Below are 17,532 nucleotides of genomic sequence, written 5' to 3' on the forward strand. Positions count from 1 at the left end.
CAGGGCTGTCAAACACATTCATTAGTTGTTAGTACACCCTAATTATGAAGTACTGAAATCCAATTTTGTTATTTATTGCTTACAAATGCTTCAACATATGGGAAATCTTTGGTAAAAACAAAATTGATAAAATTTTCACAATAGCTTTACATGTAGTATTGCACAACAAGGCTTTTTCAATACACAGGAATAAAGGAATGCTCAAATCCTCAGTGAGGAGATTAGAACTGTACAACATTCATTAATTTACCACTATAAGCAAAACTTTTCATAAATGCTTAAAATAGTTTCTGGTTTCTTTCAGTTTATATGAACATTTATTTTTCAATCTATATTTGAAACAGAAGAGTAGTCAAATAGAACAATTTAAATAAAAATTGGCAACTATACAGCGTTGTTTTATCTATCCTACTACAGCATCAGATCTTTTCAAGTCTGTTTACTTCACAAAAAAAGTAAGAGGAAAAAAACCCTAAAAAGAATCATAGTCCTCAGCCCTCTATGGAAAAGAGGAAAATAAGTTTCATGTCTATTATTGCACATAGACATTTCTCTAGTGGTCCACATGTGTAGATTGAAACCTAAGTGGCATTAAGCTGCTCTAAATGAGCTCTTAGCTCAGGACACAGTTCAGTTAGCAGCAATTCCAGCAAGACCTGAAAAACAGAAAAGACTAAGATGAGTAAGGATGCCAAAGGAGATTTCCCCATCCCCCACCCCCCCTTTCTGACACGCTCAGAACATCACAGGTAACAGAAGCACATATGGTCGTTTTGTTCATTCTTCTTTGTGACTACTTTGCTTTCATCCTAAAGTTAACAAACATCTTACAGATAACATAAGCAACATCCTAGAGGGCTGAAAGAGAGCGAATGCCACATGCAGCTGATTTCAGATGGGGACTTCCCACTCTCTATTAATTGCTGCTGTTGTGCCAAAGCTGCTATAGCTACAGGCACAAGCCCTGGGGTGGGTGAGTACACCAGGCCCTTAGCTGCAGGCCCCCTGGGGCAGGCTGCATCTGTTCCTGCACTAAGGCTGCGTTAGCTGCCTGGCTGCTACAGGAGATAAGCCAGAAGAGACTGACTGAAATTGAGAGTAGTACGCTAAGATTCAGCTGGATAACCAGCCTGCTCCCAGTCAACAGTAGAGGAGTGGGACTTTCAAGGAACTGTCATCTTCTAACTGAGTCAGTCCTGGAGCCCTTCTTCCCTAGGGTTCTCCAAGGTATGTAAGCATGTATCTCTAATTTTCTCAACAATACGAACATGCCAGTACAGTATCCACCTTGTGAGGTCAGCAAAGTTGCATACAATAGAGGTTCTCTTTTAGACAAAAGTATATTTTAAACAGCTTCTCTTAATTCCAAGTTAGTCAAATGATGAAGTGAGTTCATACTTTTAATAATAAAAAACAATAAATCATAAAAGTTATTTGCAAATCTAGAACAATAGTCTGACGTAGATCTCTGCAGAAATACACCCAGGCTTTACTCCTGAGCAAGCAGAGCTCAGCAATTTTGGGGACTATAATATTAAAGGGTACCTTTCTGGTTACTTACATAGAGTAGATGCTTGTTAGCCTTTCTTTCTTGCAGTGCATTGAATACTTTGACTACACCATGACGAGCATTTTGTTGTCCAACAAGACTCTGCAGTGTATCTGCAACAAAGGTTACTTTAGCTTAAATTGTTTCACTCTTACTGGGCAAAATATCCCCAACATATATATAACAAATACATACTAAGGAGAAACAAGAACAGTGTATTTATGGTGGATGGTTAAAAGATACATAGTCCTCATGCACTAAGGTATTTAAAACACAATGGTGATTTAGGACACCGATTTAGAGATACCTTTATTCTCCAGTATTCTGAATCCAATAACAGCATATGCATCTCCAGAACAACAGGTTACATGCTTTAGTATAGTCTCATGTATTATTAAGCCAGACACTTAAATACAATTTCAGCCAAAAAGATAAAACTTCTAAGACAATTAGGACAGATTCAGCATTTTAATTTCTTCTCAATCCTCACAGAAAACAGTTGTCACAATTAAGCAGGTAAGAGACTAAGTGAATACAACTTATTACATTACAGTGGAAAAGAAACAGTGATGCATGCTTCATCATTAATTTCGGGTGTATTAGCTTCACTATACAAAAGCTGTGTCCTAAAACACTTCTTCTAATTTCAAAACAACTGTGGAATGCTATTCTAGTTAAGCAGGTGAGTAGCAGAATTCTTGGTCTTAATTTATGCTCCTTGGTGAGTATTACAGAAGTACACTGACAGCTGATTTTATATGCACTAATTATACATGAATCCATGACCTTTACCAGCTGGAGACAGGAAAGGCAAAGGTAAGACCAATGTTATGCTTATTTATGCAAATAAGCAGAATTTAAAACTCCAGAGGAAAAAGCAAAAATGCAGCGGAACTGTATTTGGCCAGCGAGTTTCCTTATTGGTCAAGTCTGTGATTAAGCAGAAAAATGAAAATGTTCTCACCTGGAATGTTTTCAAGTAGTTTTTGCTGTGCTCTCTGTTTTGTTTCCTGACTTTGCTCTTCAGTTTTGGCTGTTGATGGTGGTGCTAACTTTCCATTTGGCCAAAAAGCATCTCGAAACACACCAATGTAGTAAACGAGCATTGGTTCACTAAACATCCAGTGTACGGTGTCACGGATTTGCCTGTAAGTGTAAAAGGGAGCACTTCAGAGTTTGTCTTTCAGATTTTATACAGATTTATTCTTTTTACTCCTGGAAGCAGTGAGAATGCCTGTCTTCATGTAATTACCCCAATTTATCTGAGCTGATCTCACCAGCATCACATTGGATCTTATTCAGCTCTAGGTGCTCAGAAATCTAGGTTGCTCCACATACCTGACTGAGATGCAGAGAAGGCTATAATTCAATGTAATCTGTAAATTACATTTATTTCAAGAAGTGGCAAGGCAAAGGCTCTCCTGGGAGAAGAAAGATTTGGGGTATGGGGGGAAAATTAATCAACTAACCTGCATAAACTCCAAACTGGCTGTGTGCACAGATGTTCCCAATAGGATAAGCACAGATGATGTCTTGATAAAAGCATAGTAAGATCCCTCACAGCCACCAACAGCACAGTAACAGGTGGGTTACAAACGGAGGCCACAGCCTCCTGCTATAGCTACCTGCCCTCACTGTGGCCCTCAGCATGAAGAGTCTCAGGTACACAGAGAGTTTCAGGAACAGCAGTACGGTTTAACTATGCCACAGTACAGCCAAAATCCTTAAAATTACTAAATGTAAGAATTCAACGAACGTGTAAAAGCTATACAACAACTGTGCATGCAGGCACAGTGTCTCTCTCTCTCAGGTAGTCTTTCATGCCACTTGTCTGTGGTGTGTGAACAAATGAACCTATCAAATTTAAAAAACTCAGCAAATGGATACTGTCAGAGACCATCAGTTCATGACGAGTCAACTGTGTGATTTTCCAGCCCTTCCTGTCCAATTTACCACTTCACAACATCTGTGAGAGGTTGTTAAAAGCAATACTGGCGCGTGCAAATTTAGCCACTGAATGGACGAAGGAACAGTCTGTTCTGCTGTTAGATTTCTGGGCTGTGACGCCTACCTGAGTAATACTCCCACTGCTACATCAAAGCAAAAATAACACATTTCATCAGATCCTCAGTGCACCTTTGCCTATGTGACCATTGCACAGAAATCACAGATTCATAGACTTTCATATGAAAGATATCACCACCATGATGCATGAGAGTATCAGTATCAGTAAAAGAATGATGGGAAATGATTTGTTTGCAACAGTTATCTGCACCACTGAACCAAGGGTTTCACCACAGGCCTTTCCATCTGGCAGAAGGCTTATATCCAACATCTTTTCTGACCAATAAAATACAGAAGATTTTTCACATGAAAGGTATTTACAAGCATGAACACTTGTCTCTCAGCCTCATCCACACATCGTTTGGCAGACATGCCTTCAAATGATACAAAAATAAATACTTTTATGAAAATCCATTACTGTTACACATGCACTAGTTTCAGGTTGTAGTGATTTTACAGAATGAGAACCATTAAATTATTTCAATCACTTTAGAGAAATCTATTTGTTTTGAAAGAAATAATCTAAAACTGAAATCTAGTTTTTAGAAAAATAGGATAGCAGATTATCAAATATGCAAGGCTGCTTCACTTTAAAAAAAAGCAGGAGGATTTGTTTGGGTTTTTTGTTTTAGTTCTCTTCGACTCCCATGAAATACATTTGTCCTTTCATTAAAAAAACCTGCAGCAGAAAAAAAATGTTTTGGGGACTGTGGTACAGATTAAGTAAGGAGAAAAATAACTCATGTGTGTCATATCTCCTCTAATCAACGTAACATATTTATAAATTGAGTGGTGAAAAACAAATGCAGAGTATCATACACAACAGAATGTCCAGGTTATTTATAATAATACTGCTCTCAGTCTTCTATTCATAGAACAATGATTCAGGTTTAGAATTAAACAGCTACTTACTTGTTGATAGTTCTCCCAAAAGTGACTTGTACTAGTGCAATCAATGTTTTTCTGACCCACTTAAACACTAGAACAACAAAAAAGGACAGAAAATGAAGATCAGGAATTTAATAACTTTAGGGACCCTATGATCACAGCCAAAAGAAAAATCCATATGATTTATCAGCAGCTTATACTAGAACCTTTTATGTTTAAAAATATTTCAAGTTTATTAAACCACACAATTACCTGTTTCTTAAGGAAAAAAAAACTCAAAATTCAAACCCTTTTTGTATTGACTAGTATAATGTCATATACAGAGCAGCAGCATTAAAATTCTAAAAATATTTTAAGTCAAATAAACGAAACAGCTTTTAATTACAAATAATGGAAACAAATCTGAACGGTTCTTAGTAATTACTGGTTTCTCTCTCTTTCATGATGTTCACCATTAGAGGAAAATCCTACATTTGGGAGATTCATCTGCCACTTTTTGAAGGTGCTGCATTTTAGAACAGTTGCTCTATAAAGATTTTATACAACGTTAAATATGGCTGCACTTTCAAATAGATACAAAAATAGTTGTCTTCACAACCATGATTCACATAGGTAAAGGAAAAAAAAAAATCTAGTAACAAAAAATGCCAGTTCTAATATTTTTTCCCTGACATAAATTACGTAACTAAAACACCTAATGTAACAGGTTTACAACGGACATTAAAATCATGTTGACTTGTCAGTGACATGTTCTGTGATAAAGCAGTCTATTTTTTCTTTCATCATAACTTACTCATTCTAATATGAAACCTATTTTCAGAAAACATGCCCTAGTACTCTCTTCTTTAAAAAAAATCTTTTTTTTTATGAAAGAAATCGAAACATTTTGAATGCAAACCCTCTCCCCTACCAGTTGCATTTTTACTGCAATGTTTTATTGGAATTTAACTTTAGAATAAAAATCTGGAAATTACAAGCTACTGCGAAACACCTCTTTTTCAAATGAATTGGCTATTTGGAGTGTGAGAATATTTCCACTCATTTAAATAGCAGAAAACTCCAAATTACAAAACATCTGAGGTTTCTTGGCTAACAGATTCCACTAACAAGTAAGCAAATTTACAGCTTACTTCCTCGCAGCTCAAAAATTTCTCCGATCAGCATGAAGCACGGCTCTGCAAGAGATTCCCTTTTCCCATCCACCTCATCTCCATAGTCCGACAGGTCACTGTCCTCTTCTGTTTCTTCCTGGGAAGAGAGGAACACAACTGGAACAGTTGCTTAAATACTGCAGGCAGCAGGATTATTCAGAATAGGATCACTGGAGAAGAATGGATTGAGCCACACCGGTTTTGGTGCTACTACTTATTTCAGGGCGAAGAGCAGACGGCGACCCACTTCTCAGTGCCGTCAAGCTGTTGTGCCTCAGCACCAGGCCTGCACCGGCCACCCTCGTTCGCGGGGCCAGCACATGCCTTTTGTTTTCCCCCGCTGCGCTTAGCAGAACCCCAGCGAGGCAGACCTGTCCCACACTGACGGTGGTGTAATTTCCCAGTCTTTGTTCAGGAATGATCAACATGGCACACAGGCAAGTTTTCTCCTTCTGCAGTTCAAATCTTCCAAAAATCCCGCTATCTTTTTCTTTGTCCTCTTTGTTTTTCTGTCACTCCATTAGCTAACATTGCTTATTTTTCCCCTCTCATTTTCTAGCCCAGAAAACTTACTTCATAGCTCATCTTTCTTGCATTGTTTTTCTCTCCTCCTTTGCTTATTCTTATGGTCACAGTCTTTCACTCATTCATTGCCCGCCATTTGAACCCTGCTATATGGAGTGTATCCTGCAATATCTCAAGGTGTACATTAGTTCCTGTCTTTCTCCCTCCTCATGTCCTTCAGATCTCATCTAAAGCCCATCACTAACTCTGGCTACATTTCTGGTCCCCAGATCTTACTGCATAACATTGTATGGATAATTAACTCCATAGTGTTGCATATTCCGTCATTTATATCCTGCAACTTAACTTTCCTGTTTTGTATTTGGCATTTTCTCCAGCACTGCTAGAGAAGCTATTTCCCTCTTCATAATTAGAAAAGGGAAAGAAGACCCAACAGCAACGAAGTGCACTGTAAACTTCCAAATACACTCAACTGTTCACTGACTTCTGTAGCTTGATGAGTATGCAGCTTTTAAAACTTTCTGATCATGTTAGGCTAAGCTGTGACCAGAGGCAGGAGACAAGCAGCCATATCACACTGACAGAAATATATGGAAACCACAAATCACTGCCAATCTTACCACACAAACACACAAATCTACTGACAACAAACAACTTACTCCAAGGACAGAGTCTAGATCAAAGTCCAGTTCTGTTCACTAGCTCCCCCTGGTCAACAGCCATTTTTGCCCTTCATTGTTTTCATTGCTCATGAAATTAATTAATTTGTCCTAACAGACACCATTCCATATTTTTCATATTTTTTCCATAAAATTCCACCAAAAGAACAGAAAATAAGCTTTCTGAATTTGTAGGTAACATCAGCTTGAGAGAAGCAAGGAGACAGCCAGATCGTAAGATTACATTTTTCTATAGTCTAACCAAGTAGAAGAAATGATATAAAAAAAATACACACAGTATAGACTGATAAGGACAGATGCAAAGCACCAATAATTCACTGCGTGAACGTAGGAAATGAAACAATCAATGATGATAATTCTACAGAAAGGGATCTGAGGGCTAAGCTGCTGTGGAAAAAGCAAATGTAATACCACAATGTTTAAGGAGGAACACTGTCCGTAAGGTGTATGTATAATAATTGTCATACACATGATAGTAAATCACGTGGGAGCACCACGTAATCAAGTTTTAGTCATCGCATTTCCAAGAAAAATATGGTTCAACTGGAAAAGTCTAAAGCAAAACTGTAAGAATTACATAAAACACAACCTAACTTAAAAGAGGAGAAACTGGGGCTGCTTAATGTAAGGAAGAAAAGAATGAAAGACCAAAGGAAAGTAATGCCCAATGATAAAACTGAGATGATCCCACACCAAACATCAAAGACTGCTATAAAAAGAGAGAATAGACCATACTGTGTCCACTGCAGACAGGGGAAGAGCTAGTGGGCAAAAGAAGGGAGCTTTAGGACAGACAGTAAGAAAAGGTCCCTAACAGACAATCACCGAGAACTGGGACATGCTGCCTTGGCAGGCTGGAGAACAGCAGTCACTGGAGGTTTAAAAACACGTTAGACGAGCGCATGCCAAGAATTTTGCTGGTATAGTTGAGTCTACTTGAGGCAAGAAGGAGAACTTGATGACCTCTCAAGTCCCTGCTCTATTTTTCTGCAGTTCAATGAATTCCCTCTCACTTGGCCCTGAAAATAGGAAGTAAGAAATAATTTCTTACTCAGTTTAAATTTAGTATTGTTTTTTGACTTCTCCATGTGTTTCCACATTTTTGGGGATTTTTTTGCTCTACTCCTTCATTTCTTTCAGTATCAGTTGCTTTATTTCTGCTTCTTCATTTCTTCAATCTCTCTCATTACTTTCTCCTTTCCTTCTTCCATTTTTCCCCAACTATTTTGTCCTACGTACTCACATAATAAAATAAACATGTGCAGTCCGGCTTTTTTCTTGAATATGTTTTTCAATTAAACAGCAAAATAAAAATAGTTTCAGACTTCCATGCTTTACATTAATTATTGCCATCTAACAGTCATTTTAGTCAAAACATTCTTTTGTCTTCAGTAGAAGAACTGAATAAATACTTCCGCCAACTCTGAAATAAAACACATGCATGTAGTATTTAGCTACAAATATAGTGCAATTAATATATATGTGTATATATATATATATGCACATACATATATATACACACACAAATACATATGATTTGCTTATTCCTGAGAGAGGCCAGACTTTTTGCCTATTAGCAAACTAGAACTATATAAATTTCTCAGACTCCATTTATCCTGCAAAAGGGCTACCTACTCCATCCAGGCAGCTATGGCATTTAATAAATTAATTATTTCACCACTGATTTTCAAGTTACATAATGTATAAACAAAAGAAAGAACAGAGAGCTCCTTGCAGCTTGCCCATCTGCAACACAAACCATACAAAACAGGATGCTATGGAATTTTAGTTGATTTTCAGCCAATGAGCTATTTTAGTCACTGATTTATTCTTTGCTGCCTTTTAAAAGAGAGTATTTTTATGGCTTGATATTGAATGCCCTAACCACTTTGGGTACATGGTCTCCCACTTTTATTTCCAAATTCCCTCTGCGAGCCTGTACTCTTTGCAAACATTCTTTGTCAAAATGAGCTTTGCCGCAGAAATTGGCCAGAAGTTAGGAAAGACACAGCTGTTCCCTGCCATGGAAAGTTTCCTAAGAAATAATTATTTTTACCTGTCAAAACTCCTCTAAAATATGTATATCTAGAGCACAGAATTGGGAAAAATTGCTATAAAATTGAGCAGTGCCACATGGACTGCACTTCATTGTTGTCAGCATGGATTTATGAAGGGGAAATCATGTCTGACCAACCTGGCAGCCTTCTGTTATGAGATGGCTGGCTTGGTGGATGAGGGGAGAGCAGTGGATGTTTATTACCTTGACTTTAGCAAGGCTTTTGACACTGTCTCCCATAACATCCTCACAGACAAGCTGATGAAGCACAGGCTGGATAAGCGGTCAGCGAGGAAGACTGAAAACTGCCTGAACTGCCAGGCTCACAGAGTTGTGATCAGTAGCACAAAGCCCAGCTGGAGGATGTTCACTAGTGATGTACCCAAGGGACTGATACAGAGTCCAAAGCTGTTTAGCATCTTCGTTAACAACCCGGTGACAGGAACAAATGCACCCTGTGGAAGTTCACAGATGTGAGCCACACATCTGGCCACAGAGTGGCTGACAGACCAGATGGTTGCACTGCTACTCAGAGGGACCTCAACAGGCCAGAAAAATGGGCAGACAGGAACCTCATGAAGTTCAACACAAGGACGTGCTGAGTCCTGCACCTGGGGAGGAATAACCCCAGGTATCAGTACATGCTGGGAGCTGACCAGCCAGAAAGCAGCTCTGCAGAGAAGGACATCTTCTAAATTAATGGACAGCTCTTATCTCTGGCTTTTAGTTCACTTCCAGTAAATTAAAGACCTTCAAAAATGCCTTCCAATATTACTCACCATTCAAATGTATTATATTAATGGCTCTCCCTGCTTGGTTTGGATAAGTAATTGAATCTGGGAAGACTACTTTTCTACCACTTACCTCTTGATGAGAAAACAAATCACCAGGAAGTCGTTCCAGAAACGATGAGAGTGAAAAAGATGACTTCTTTCCTTGCACATCGATAACTTTGAGGTGCTCTGGGGAAGGGCTCAAGAAGGCATAAAGTGCTTCACTCTGACAGAGTCTCTCATCAGAGAGCAATTTCTACGAAAGAAAGATAATGACAGAAACAACTCCTCAATTAATTATTAGTTGTTAAATGTATCAGGCCATCCAAGAAAATTGATTAAGACATGGCTCAGAGGTGGAATGAAAAATAGAAAATCCATGTCTGACAAACACCCTACAGCGTGATAATTACACATCTCTCTATGTATTTTAGCAAACTACTAGGGTTTTAATGTTGTAATTTTCATTTTAAATTCTTAAAAGTTCTACTTTTAAGAAATTTGTTGTGAAGTATTTTTACAGCTAAAAGTAGTTACAGAACTTGTTATTTACTGCTCCTTTATTAGTCAAAAATCAAATTAACTTAACAGCAGAGGAATCGTTACTAGCAGCTAGACTCCTATCAACTTCAGACATTGTTGGTAACTTCAGCAATTACAGTGTCAACCTTTATATCTGAGCTAGTTCTTCTAGGCTCTCTTTTTGTCAGTGGAGAGAAACACCCTCCTGAGGTTTGATTTCATGTTTAGACATCTGTTTAGACACCCCAGAAGTGCCCATCTGTCTGCATACAGAGATAAGGTATCTACAAAGAAGGCTGGAGGGATCCCACCCTCCAGGTCCACGCCATGAACTTGGCGTATGCATACCATGAACTCAGCTCCTCAGCTGTCCCACAAGTTCTTGTAAGTTCATGCATCCCTGCCAAGAACAAATATGTACAAATGGACTGCCTCAAGCTCTTGTGCTAGACTTCAGTGGGGTTACTGCCAAGTTGCTTCAGCGGACGGGACAGGACAAGCTGTTCTTTAAGAACACTTCTGGTAACAGTCCATGACCCAGAAGGAAAAACAGATCCCTCGCCCATGGCCTTCTGCATGTGGAAGACATGCAGAAAGCTCACTGCTCAAGTGAGGAGAAGCTGTTCTTCCACAGTCCTTTTTGCTTTCTTTTTTAGCATTCTTACTCAGAACCTGGATAACCACAGGGATACAACCAGCAGAGAACAAGGGGTATATGGCACTGTCAGAAACAGAAAGGAAGACACAAAAGACAAAGGCAAAAAACTTGCCACCTACTTTTTACATATTTGGTGAAGCATGGTGAGAGCACCAAAGAAAAAGTCACTAGACTCACAATTACCTAGATATAATACATTTCTTTTTAGACATTTTTTTTTGACACGACAACCAGGTGGCAACCTGTCAAAGTCTGAAATCCTATTATCAGCTTGAAGATGAGTTCATACTAAAAATGAAGATGCTCTGTTCCAGTTCAGCCACACTCTAGTTCTGAAAGATTCTAGATGAGCAAGTGTTTTACTCCGAAAGAAATATTCCTAACATTTTTATAGCCATGTTTGGCTATACTATAGCCACTAGCAAAAAAATAAAAGCTCCCTAAGGTCTAACACAATGCTTTTCGTACTGATGAAAATTTTCAACTACTTTTTTCTTAATTGTAACTTTTCTACTCTCCAGCAGCCTACTATCCACTAAATGCCTGAATCCACCAATGCACGTGTAATTTAAGTGAATCATTAAAAAAAGCAGCCATATTGAATACAATAAAAAAAGCAAATGCCTACAATAAAAAAAAGAAAATACTCTAAAATTACACTTACTCCTAAGTGTATCTTTTATTTTAACACATTTTTTATTTTAAATAAATTAAATAATAAAGCTGTCCCTGAGGCTCTAGGTGCCCTAAAAACAGTAATCACACAATACATTCAATTAAATCTACACAAGTCTCAGTAGCACTAGCCTAGTTTGCAGTCACCCAGCCAGGCAGAAAGCAAACCGTTTTTCCCTTCAGCCTGCAGGAGGCACAGATTCGGCTCTCTGCAAGAGCCACTCAAGCTCCCTGGTCACACAGCAAGTCTAGACTGCCTGGGGCCAGGAGGGGAACAAGCTCAGGGGCCATCGACCCCCTCCCCACCAAAGACCTTCCAAGAGTCTCTACAGATTGTAGCTAAAATGTGAGAGGGACAAGCAATGTCTCAGATGAACCATCTAAAGCAAGACAAGGCTTTCAACCCTCACTGACAGACCATCTCCTAGCAGAGACCCTGGAATACGCATATCCTGTGGTCTTACCTAGCAGAGAGTTCAATTTCATGAACAAGCTGCTACCATCTGCTCCAGCCTCAACAAGAGCTACATCCCTAAGAAAGAGGCCTCACCTCCAAACACAAAACCGCAAGGTCACACTTAGTATACAATCATCCCACATTACTGGCGTTCTGCACTCACTTCTGAGTAGCATATCCTCGTAATTGGTAGTGACTACATTCTTTCAGGCAAGTGGTCCATCTCCAGTAGTTGCTTCCCAACTCACCACCATCACCTCAGTCTTGTCCTTACTCAACTTTAGCCAGCACACTCTTGCTTTTTTTTCCAAACGAAACACAAGCTGAGGCATTAGCATTCCTCAAATGAGGCAAAGCACTGTTGGGTATCCTCAGCCTACTGGAAATTACCACCTCACTTCTCTCTGCTTTGCCTCATGAACTTGACCTACAGCTGCACAAAGACATGCTGAACAGCTCCCTATGGTAAATGACACATTAGGGCTACATAGCAAAAGGGAACAGGAGGAATGGCCCAAAACTACCTACTAGGACCCCCCAGAGGAGAAAAAAAGGGCAAAGAGGCTGTTCAGAAACAGAAACTTGCCCCCCCCCCCAAAAAAAAAAAAAAAAAAAAGTTAGGGAAGGACCAGTCTTTTACAAATGGGAGGAAGAAGAGCACAAGCACACCAAGATTCTCCAAACAGTGGCTGTAGACACAGAATGGGATACACAGAGATAGTCTTAGAACTGAGTGTGAAATAATGTGTGCAATGAAAACAACTGAAGACTTCAAATCCTTTTGGTAAAAAGAAGGTGAATCTACAGTTTACTTTTTTTAACTTAGAGTACCTTTATTTTTATTCCACAATCTTTGGTTTTTTTACCTGCAGAAAATTATTAAGCTGGTTCTTGGACTTCTCCATGAATTTCTGATCTACAGATTTGAAGGGCAGCTTGCTGAGTGAAGGCAACTGAACTTTCTTTAATGACGGAAAACACTGTGTAGAAGAAAGAAAGCTCACTTAGCAGTGGTTCCAGTCCAAAATGGAAATGAAAGAACTCCTTTGTACTCTCTCACCTTTTCACACCCCTCTCAGCACCTTGACAGACACCTTCCCTCATTCACTATGGACTGACATATCTAAAATCTCTCCCTTCAGAACACCATCATTATCTATTCTTTTTCAGACAAAGGTTACTGCAATCTAAAAGGAAAGCCTCTCTTTCCAAGAGAGCTGTCATTCTTGACAAATCCTTTGAAGCCAGAGACAAAATCTAGTATTTAAAACAAGCATGCATGGCAGTACTGAGTGTACATGATTTAGACACTGGGTCAAGTTCAGTAAAATATCTATTAATAAGCAAAAGAAAGTTATTCACAAGATTTTATAACCATCTGGCAGGGCTAGAAATATGTGGACAGAAAGCCAACTCTAAAGACTAAAAGCCAAAACACTGGTCTAAAAGCTGGCAATATCAACTTTTTATCTGTCTTGCAGGTGTTTTTTTTTTTTTTTCTTTCTAAATATTATATTGACATATTTTAGCCCTTCACATTTTCTTCCTCCCCAACAGAGATTCATACCTCACTGAGTTTCCGGTGTAGACTCTGAAACTCACTGAGCTTCCTAGGAACAGTCCAGTTCTTAGTTTCAGCTCCACCAGCTTCTTGTAAACTCACCATGACAGAATAACAGGGCACTTGTTCTCCATTCTCTTCCAAAACCTTGCAAAAAAAAAAAAAAAAAAAAAAAAAAAAAAAAAAAAAGAAGAAGAAGAAAAGAAAAAAGAAAAAGAAACAGAGAAGCTATATTATTTTGAAAGCAAAGAGCAGAACATCTGGGCTGTCGGATGACTGGTGTACAAATTCAGTCTTTGCCATTGCATTGCATTTTTGTTGCAGTTTGATGGCTACAGATAGAGCAATACCTTTAAGGAACTAAATTTTACCCACAAGGTTGTGTCAGTCCTGAATCAGTCCTCCAGTTAGGCACTACTACACTCTACCAACAACTCTGCAACACCGTCCATCAGCAATCACTTTTCTTCGACAGATCTTCTTCAAACAGCTGTATTGCGTTATTTCAGTCTTCAGTATACCTATCACATACCTTCCCAACTGCTTGTCAATACTTCAGCTCTCCTCTCTGCATTTTCTTGCCTGTTCTCCCTTTATTCCTACTCTGCTTTCCTAGAGGCCGCCTGGCTGCGGGAGCTGGGGCTGCCCAAGAGCCGCTTCTCGACCACTGGGATTTGGGCCTATTCTGCACACATGCAGAACACTTGGCATCCCCCATCCTTTCCAAGGGTCTCACAACCTTCGCAGATACTAATGAATTAAGACACACAGTAGCCAGAGCAAGTACGAATGATTAACTGCATTTTGCAAAAGGGAGAACTGTGGCAAAGAAAAGTCAAATGATTTTCTCGAGACAACAATGTCAGCAGCAGTAAGACCATATTATTTCTTAATTTCATACAGCACCAATGATTTCATACTTATGTCCTAATGGTAACAGGTTTTTATTTATTCACTTATTTATTTTAAGGAGACTGCTAAATAGATTATGAAAAGCAAGCAAAACACATAAAATACATAGCGTTGTTGTTGTTTCTGTATAGCTCTCACACAGAAGTATCCTAAAGGTAGTAATGTTCTAAAACAGCGTCTAGATCTTTAAACCTCATTTCTCTGTTAGGATAGTATGTTTTAAAGGACCTGTTTTCGGTCTTTTTGTGGAGATAACACTGAATACATCTATGGAGAACTAAAACTGAAAGCCAAATCAAAATCCTAAATGCTTATTTTAATATGTATGCAAATAACAGAAAGGTAATCAGAGAGTACCTCTATCATTTCAAGGAAAGTAATTTTTTAAGCTTTTCAGATAATTTCTAAAGGAGATTTGCCTAATCCAATTAGGGAAAGAAGAAATTTTAAAATTCCTAATGATGACATCTTATGAGAAGTTTATAGAACTCTCATAGCCCTTAAAGGCAGTGACAGATAGTCTTAAGAGTTGCTACACTGTCATTGTGAAAGATATATAATTAAAATGGCTTCATATTTCACAGTTGCCCAGGTGCACAAGGAGACTATTCCTTGCAGTGTACTCTTCCTAGAGCTGCAGCAGCATCCAGAATACAAAGCACCACTTTGAGCTTCTGAAAATGTGCCTGGTTTCAAGCACAGCTATTTGGGGAACTGCCCTTCTCCTTTCCCTGCCAGACTGCTGCAAAAAGACATGGTGAACAGAAGTCTCCAAAATGTAGGTCAGAAGGACCTGGCACAGAGGGATTGGGAATTTCTGGGAAAGTCATTACTCTCTCTACCCCCGACTGAGTTTGGATTTGTGTCTGTACATGACTTGCAAACATATTTTTGCAGTAATTTTTGAAACCGAGAGATCCAAGTTGAAAGTGCTGCTTTAAGTCATACTTACTATTCTGCATTATACATTTCTCTATAGGGCAGAGACTTGCATGTGTGCAGGAACACCTAAACTGTAACTGTTGAGAGACAGTCAACACTTTGGAAACTGTCCCTACCTGTTACATTAGGTATTCTGTCTTCGTGACCTTGAGGAAAATTCTCAAAAAACTTCAGAGAAAACAAAAACCACACACATAGTCAATCTTGTTCTTTCTGAGCACCATCCTAATCCTCTTCCATATCAGTACTATCTTCCAGCTTTAATTCTTCATTAGTGAAAACATTTGTGCTCTAGTCATTAACGAAAACAATTAATTACTACAGGTCTCAAGGCAGTCCTTTAATGTGCTACAACTTACAGTGGGCTTGGTGCATATGCATGAATCTAAGGGATGATGAAGTCAAGTATGCAGACTTTTTTTCAGACTTTTTTTTTTTTTTGAAGTAGAAACTAAAAAAGCATACCAGAGAAATAGAATGTGGTATTCTCTGGCTTTGTTTTAACATTATTTTGAATTTTGCTTTACAAGTCTGAAGATTCTGTGAAAGTCTCGGCCCTGATCCTTTCACAGCACTGGTAAGAGCTCTCAGAATTAGCCCTTAACATTGGGTTTCCACAATCCTTATCCTCAGCCCTTTCTCAGGCACTTTCTTTTCAGGTTACACATTTCCCATGTGACAAAGAATCAGCTGTTTCAGGCTTTTTTTTTTTTTTTTTTTTTTTGTATTTGCATTTGCAGGAACGCAGCTTCAAGACAGTGCAAGGATTAATTATTTCAGAATTTACAGCCTACCAGTGCACCGCAGTTACCTAGTCCACAAAAAGCAAAGATTTATACCTACTTGCTAGAAGACATAATGTACCACTCCAAAGCAAGTAGGACAGAGATATGAATGAGGATGTTCAAATGGCTCCATACACTAGTAAAAATCACAAGGAATGCAGCAGAGGTGGGCACTTCCTACCAAAAGAGAGATGATCACCACTAGAAACACAACAGAGCACCGCAAAACCAAACAGAAAACAATTACTACGAAATACTTTCCAGGAGAAGTGATAGGTACTTGCTACAAGGAAGGAAAAATGTAAAGGAAAATGTAAAAAAGGAAAATGTAAGGAAAACACAAACACAACATTAGCAAAAACTATAATAGTTCAGTAAAATCACAAGCTGCCCAGGAGAGCTGTTGAATCACCTTAGTTAGAGGCACTAAAGGCTGGTCTAGACATCCATCAGGAATGATTAAATATTAACAAAACGTAGCCTTGTCGTTATGCCAATGAAAAGCCACATGACTCACCAGAAACATCTTTCAGGCAGAGCAGCTCTCAAACTATCCACCCAAGCTGTGAAGCAGCAGAATACTGTCTAACTAGGCTGCGGCTTAAATTCCCTTTTAAATACAGAAGATATACCTGGCACACCTCTGTGTTTCTCAATTTGCAGGAATTTTCTGAACTCTCACTTAGTACGCACATCCTAATTTTTTTATATACTTAAATGAGTAAGACAACTTTTTCCCCACCTTATTCAAATCTACGAACTCCTTTCCTATGAAATCGATTTAAAAAAACGTTATGCTCTGGAACCAAGACTTCTTTCTTCAGACAGAGGAGCCTGAACATCTGCTAAAATATGGAGCGATGCAAGACTGAAAACAAAGCACAAGAGCAGGTTCTCAGCTAGTGTAAATAGCTATAAGTTTTATACCTGCTTGTACTGCGGGAAGTGTAGTAGTCACAGGGAAGTTGCGTACAGAATTATAAGAAGTGTTAGCACAAGTCTCCTTCAAGCTGTATGTTCCTATGGTCTTTTTGGAAAAAAAAAGGCTCTGCAAATCAGCCAAAACATTTAAGTCTTCGAAGACAGTTTATCAGACAAGTCATTCACCACACAACACCTATAGGTTATACCATTTACATGGATTGCCTGCCCCCCCCACACACACACACGCAGACAGTTACATGCATTTAGATGAGTCAAAACTTTAAAGACTGAAAGATGCAAGCTAAGACACGGCACAAACTACATTTGGGACACTGGGTACTTTTCCTGATTCGTGAGTAAGTGTAGATTTTATGCATTACCTACTAACTGATTTAATAAATCAGTTTAAA

General features: G+C 38.8%; 1 protein-coding gene across 5 annotated transcripts in view; it reads right to left on the reverse strand.

The window, feature by feature from the left end:
- Positions 1-58: 58 nt before the first annotated feature.
- The window catches only part of SNX25 (sorting nexin 25), an 82,362-nt gene continuing 64,888 nt past the window's right edge, over positions 59-17,532 (reverse strand). For 3 of the 5 annotated variants that reach the window (XM_062575711.1, XM_062575712.1, XM_062575713.1), the window contains 8 exons: positions 13,566-13,706; positions 12,865-12,978; positions 9,778-9,942; positions 5,632-5,749; positions 4,526-4,592; positions 2,514-2,695; positions 1,562-1,662; positions 59-656 (listed from right to left, as the gene is read on the reverse strand). In XM_062575711.1, the coding sequence (XP_062431695.1) occupies positions 582-656; positions 1,562-1,662; positions 2,514-2,695; positions 4,526-4,592; positions 5,632-5,749; positions 9,778-9,942; positions 12,865-12,978; positions 13,566-13,706 (963 nt within the window). In that variant the 3' untranslated portion in view covers positions 59-581. Of the gene's footprint in view, positions 657-1,561; positions 1,663-2,513; positions 2,696-4,525; positions 4,593-5,631; positions 5,750-8,099; positions 8,281-9,777; positions 9,943-12,864; positions 12,979-13,565; positions 13,707-17,532 lie in introns of those variants that run through there. The other 2 variants (XR_009958404.1, XM_062575714.1) reach the window with 2 other exon arrangements.

This window comes from Rhea pennata, chromosome 4 (genome assembly GCF_028389875.1).
Source record: "Rhea pennata isolate bPtePen1 chromosome 4, bPtePen1.pri, whole genome shotgun sequence".
Taxonomy (NCBI): Eukaryota; Metazoa; Chordata; class Aves; order Rheiformes; family Rheidae; genus Rhea; species Rhea pennata.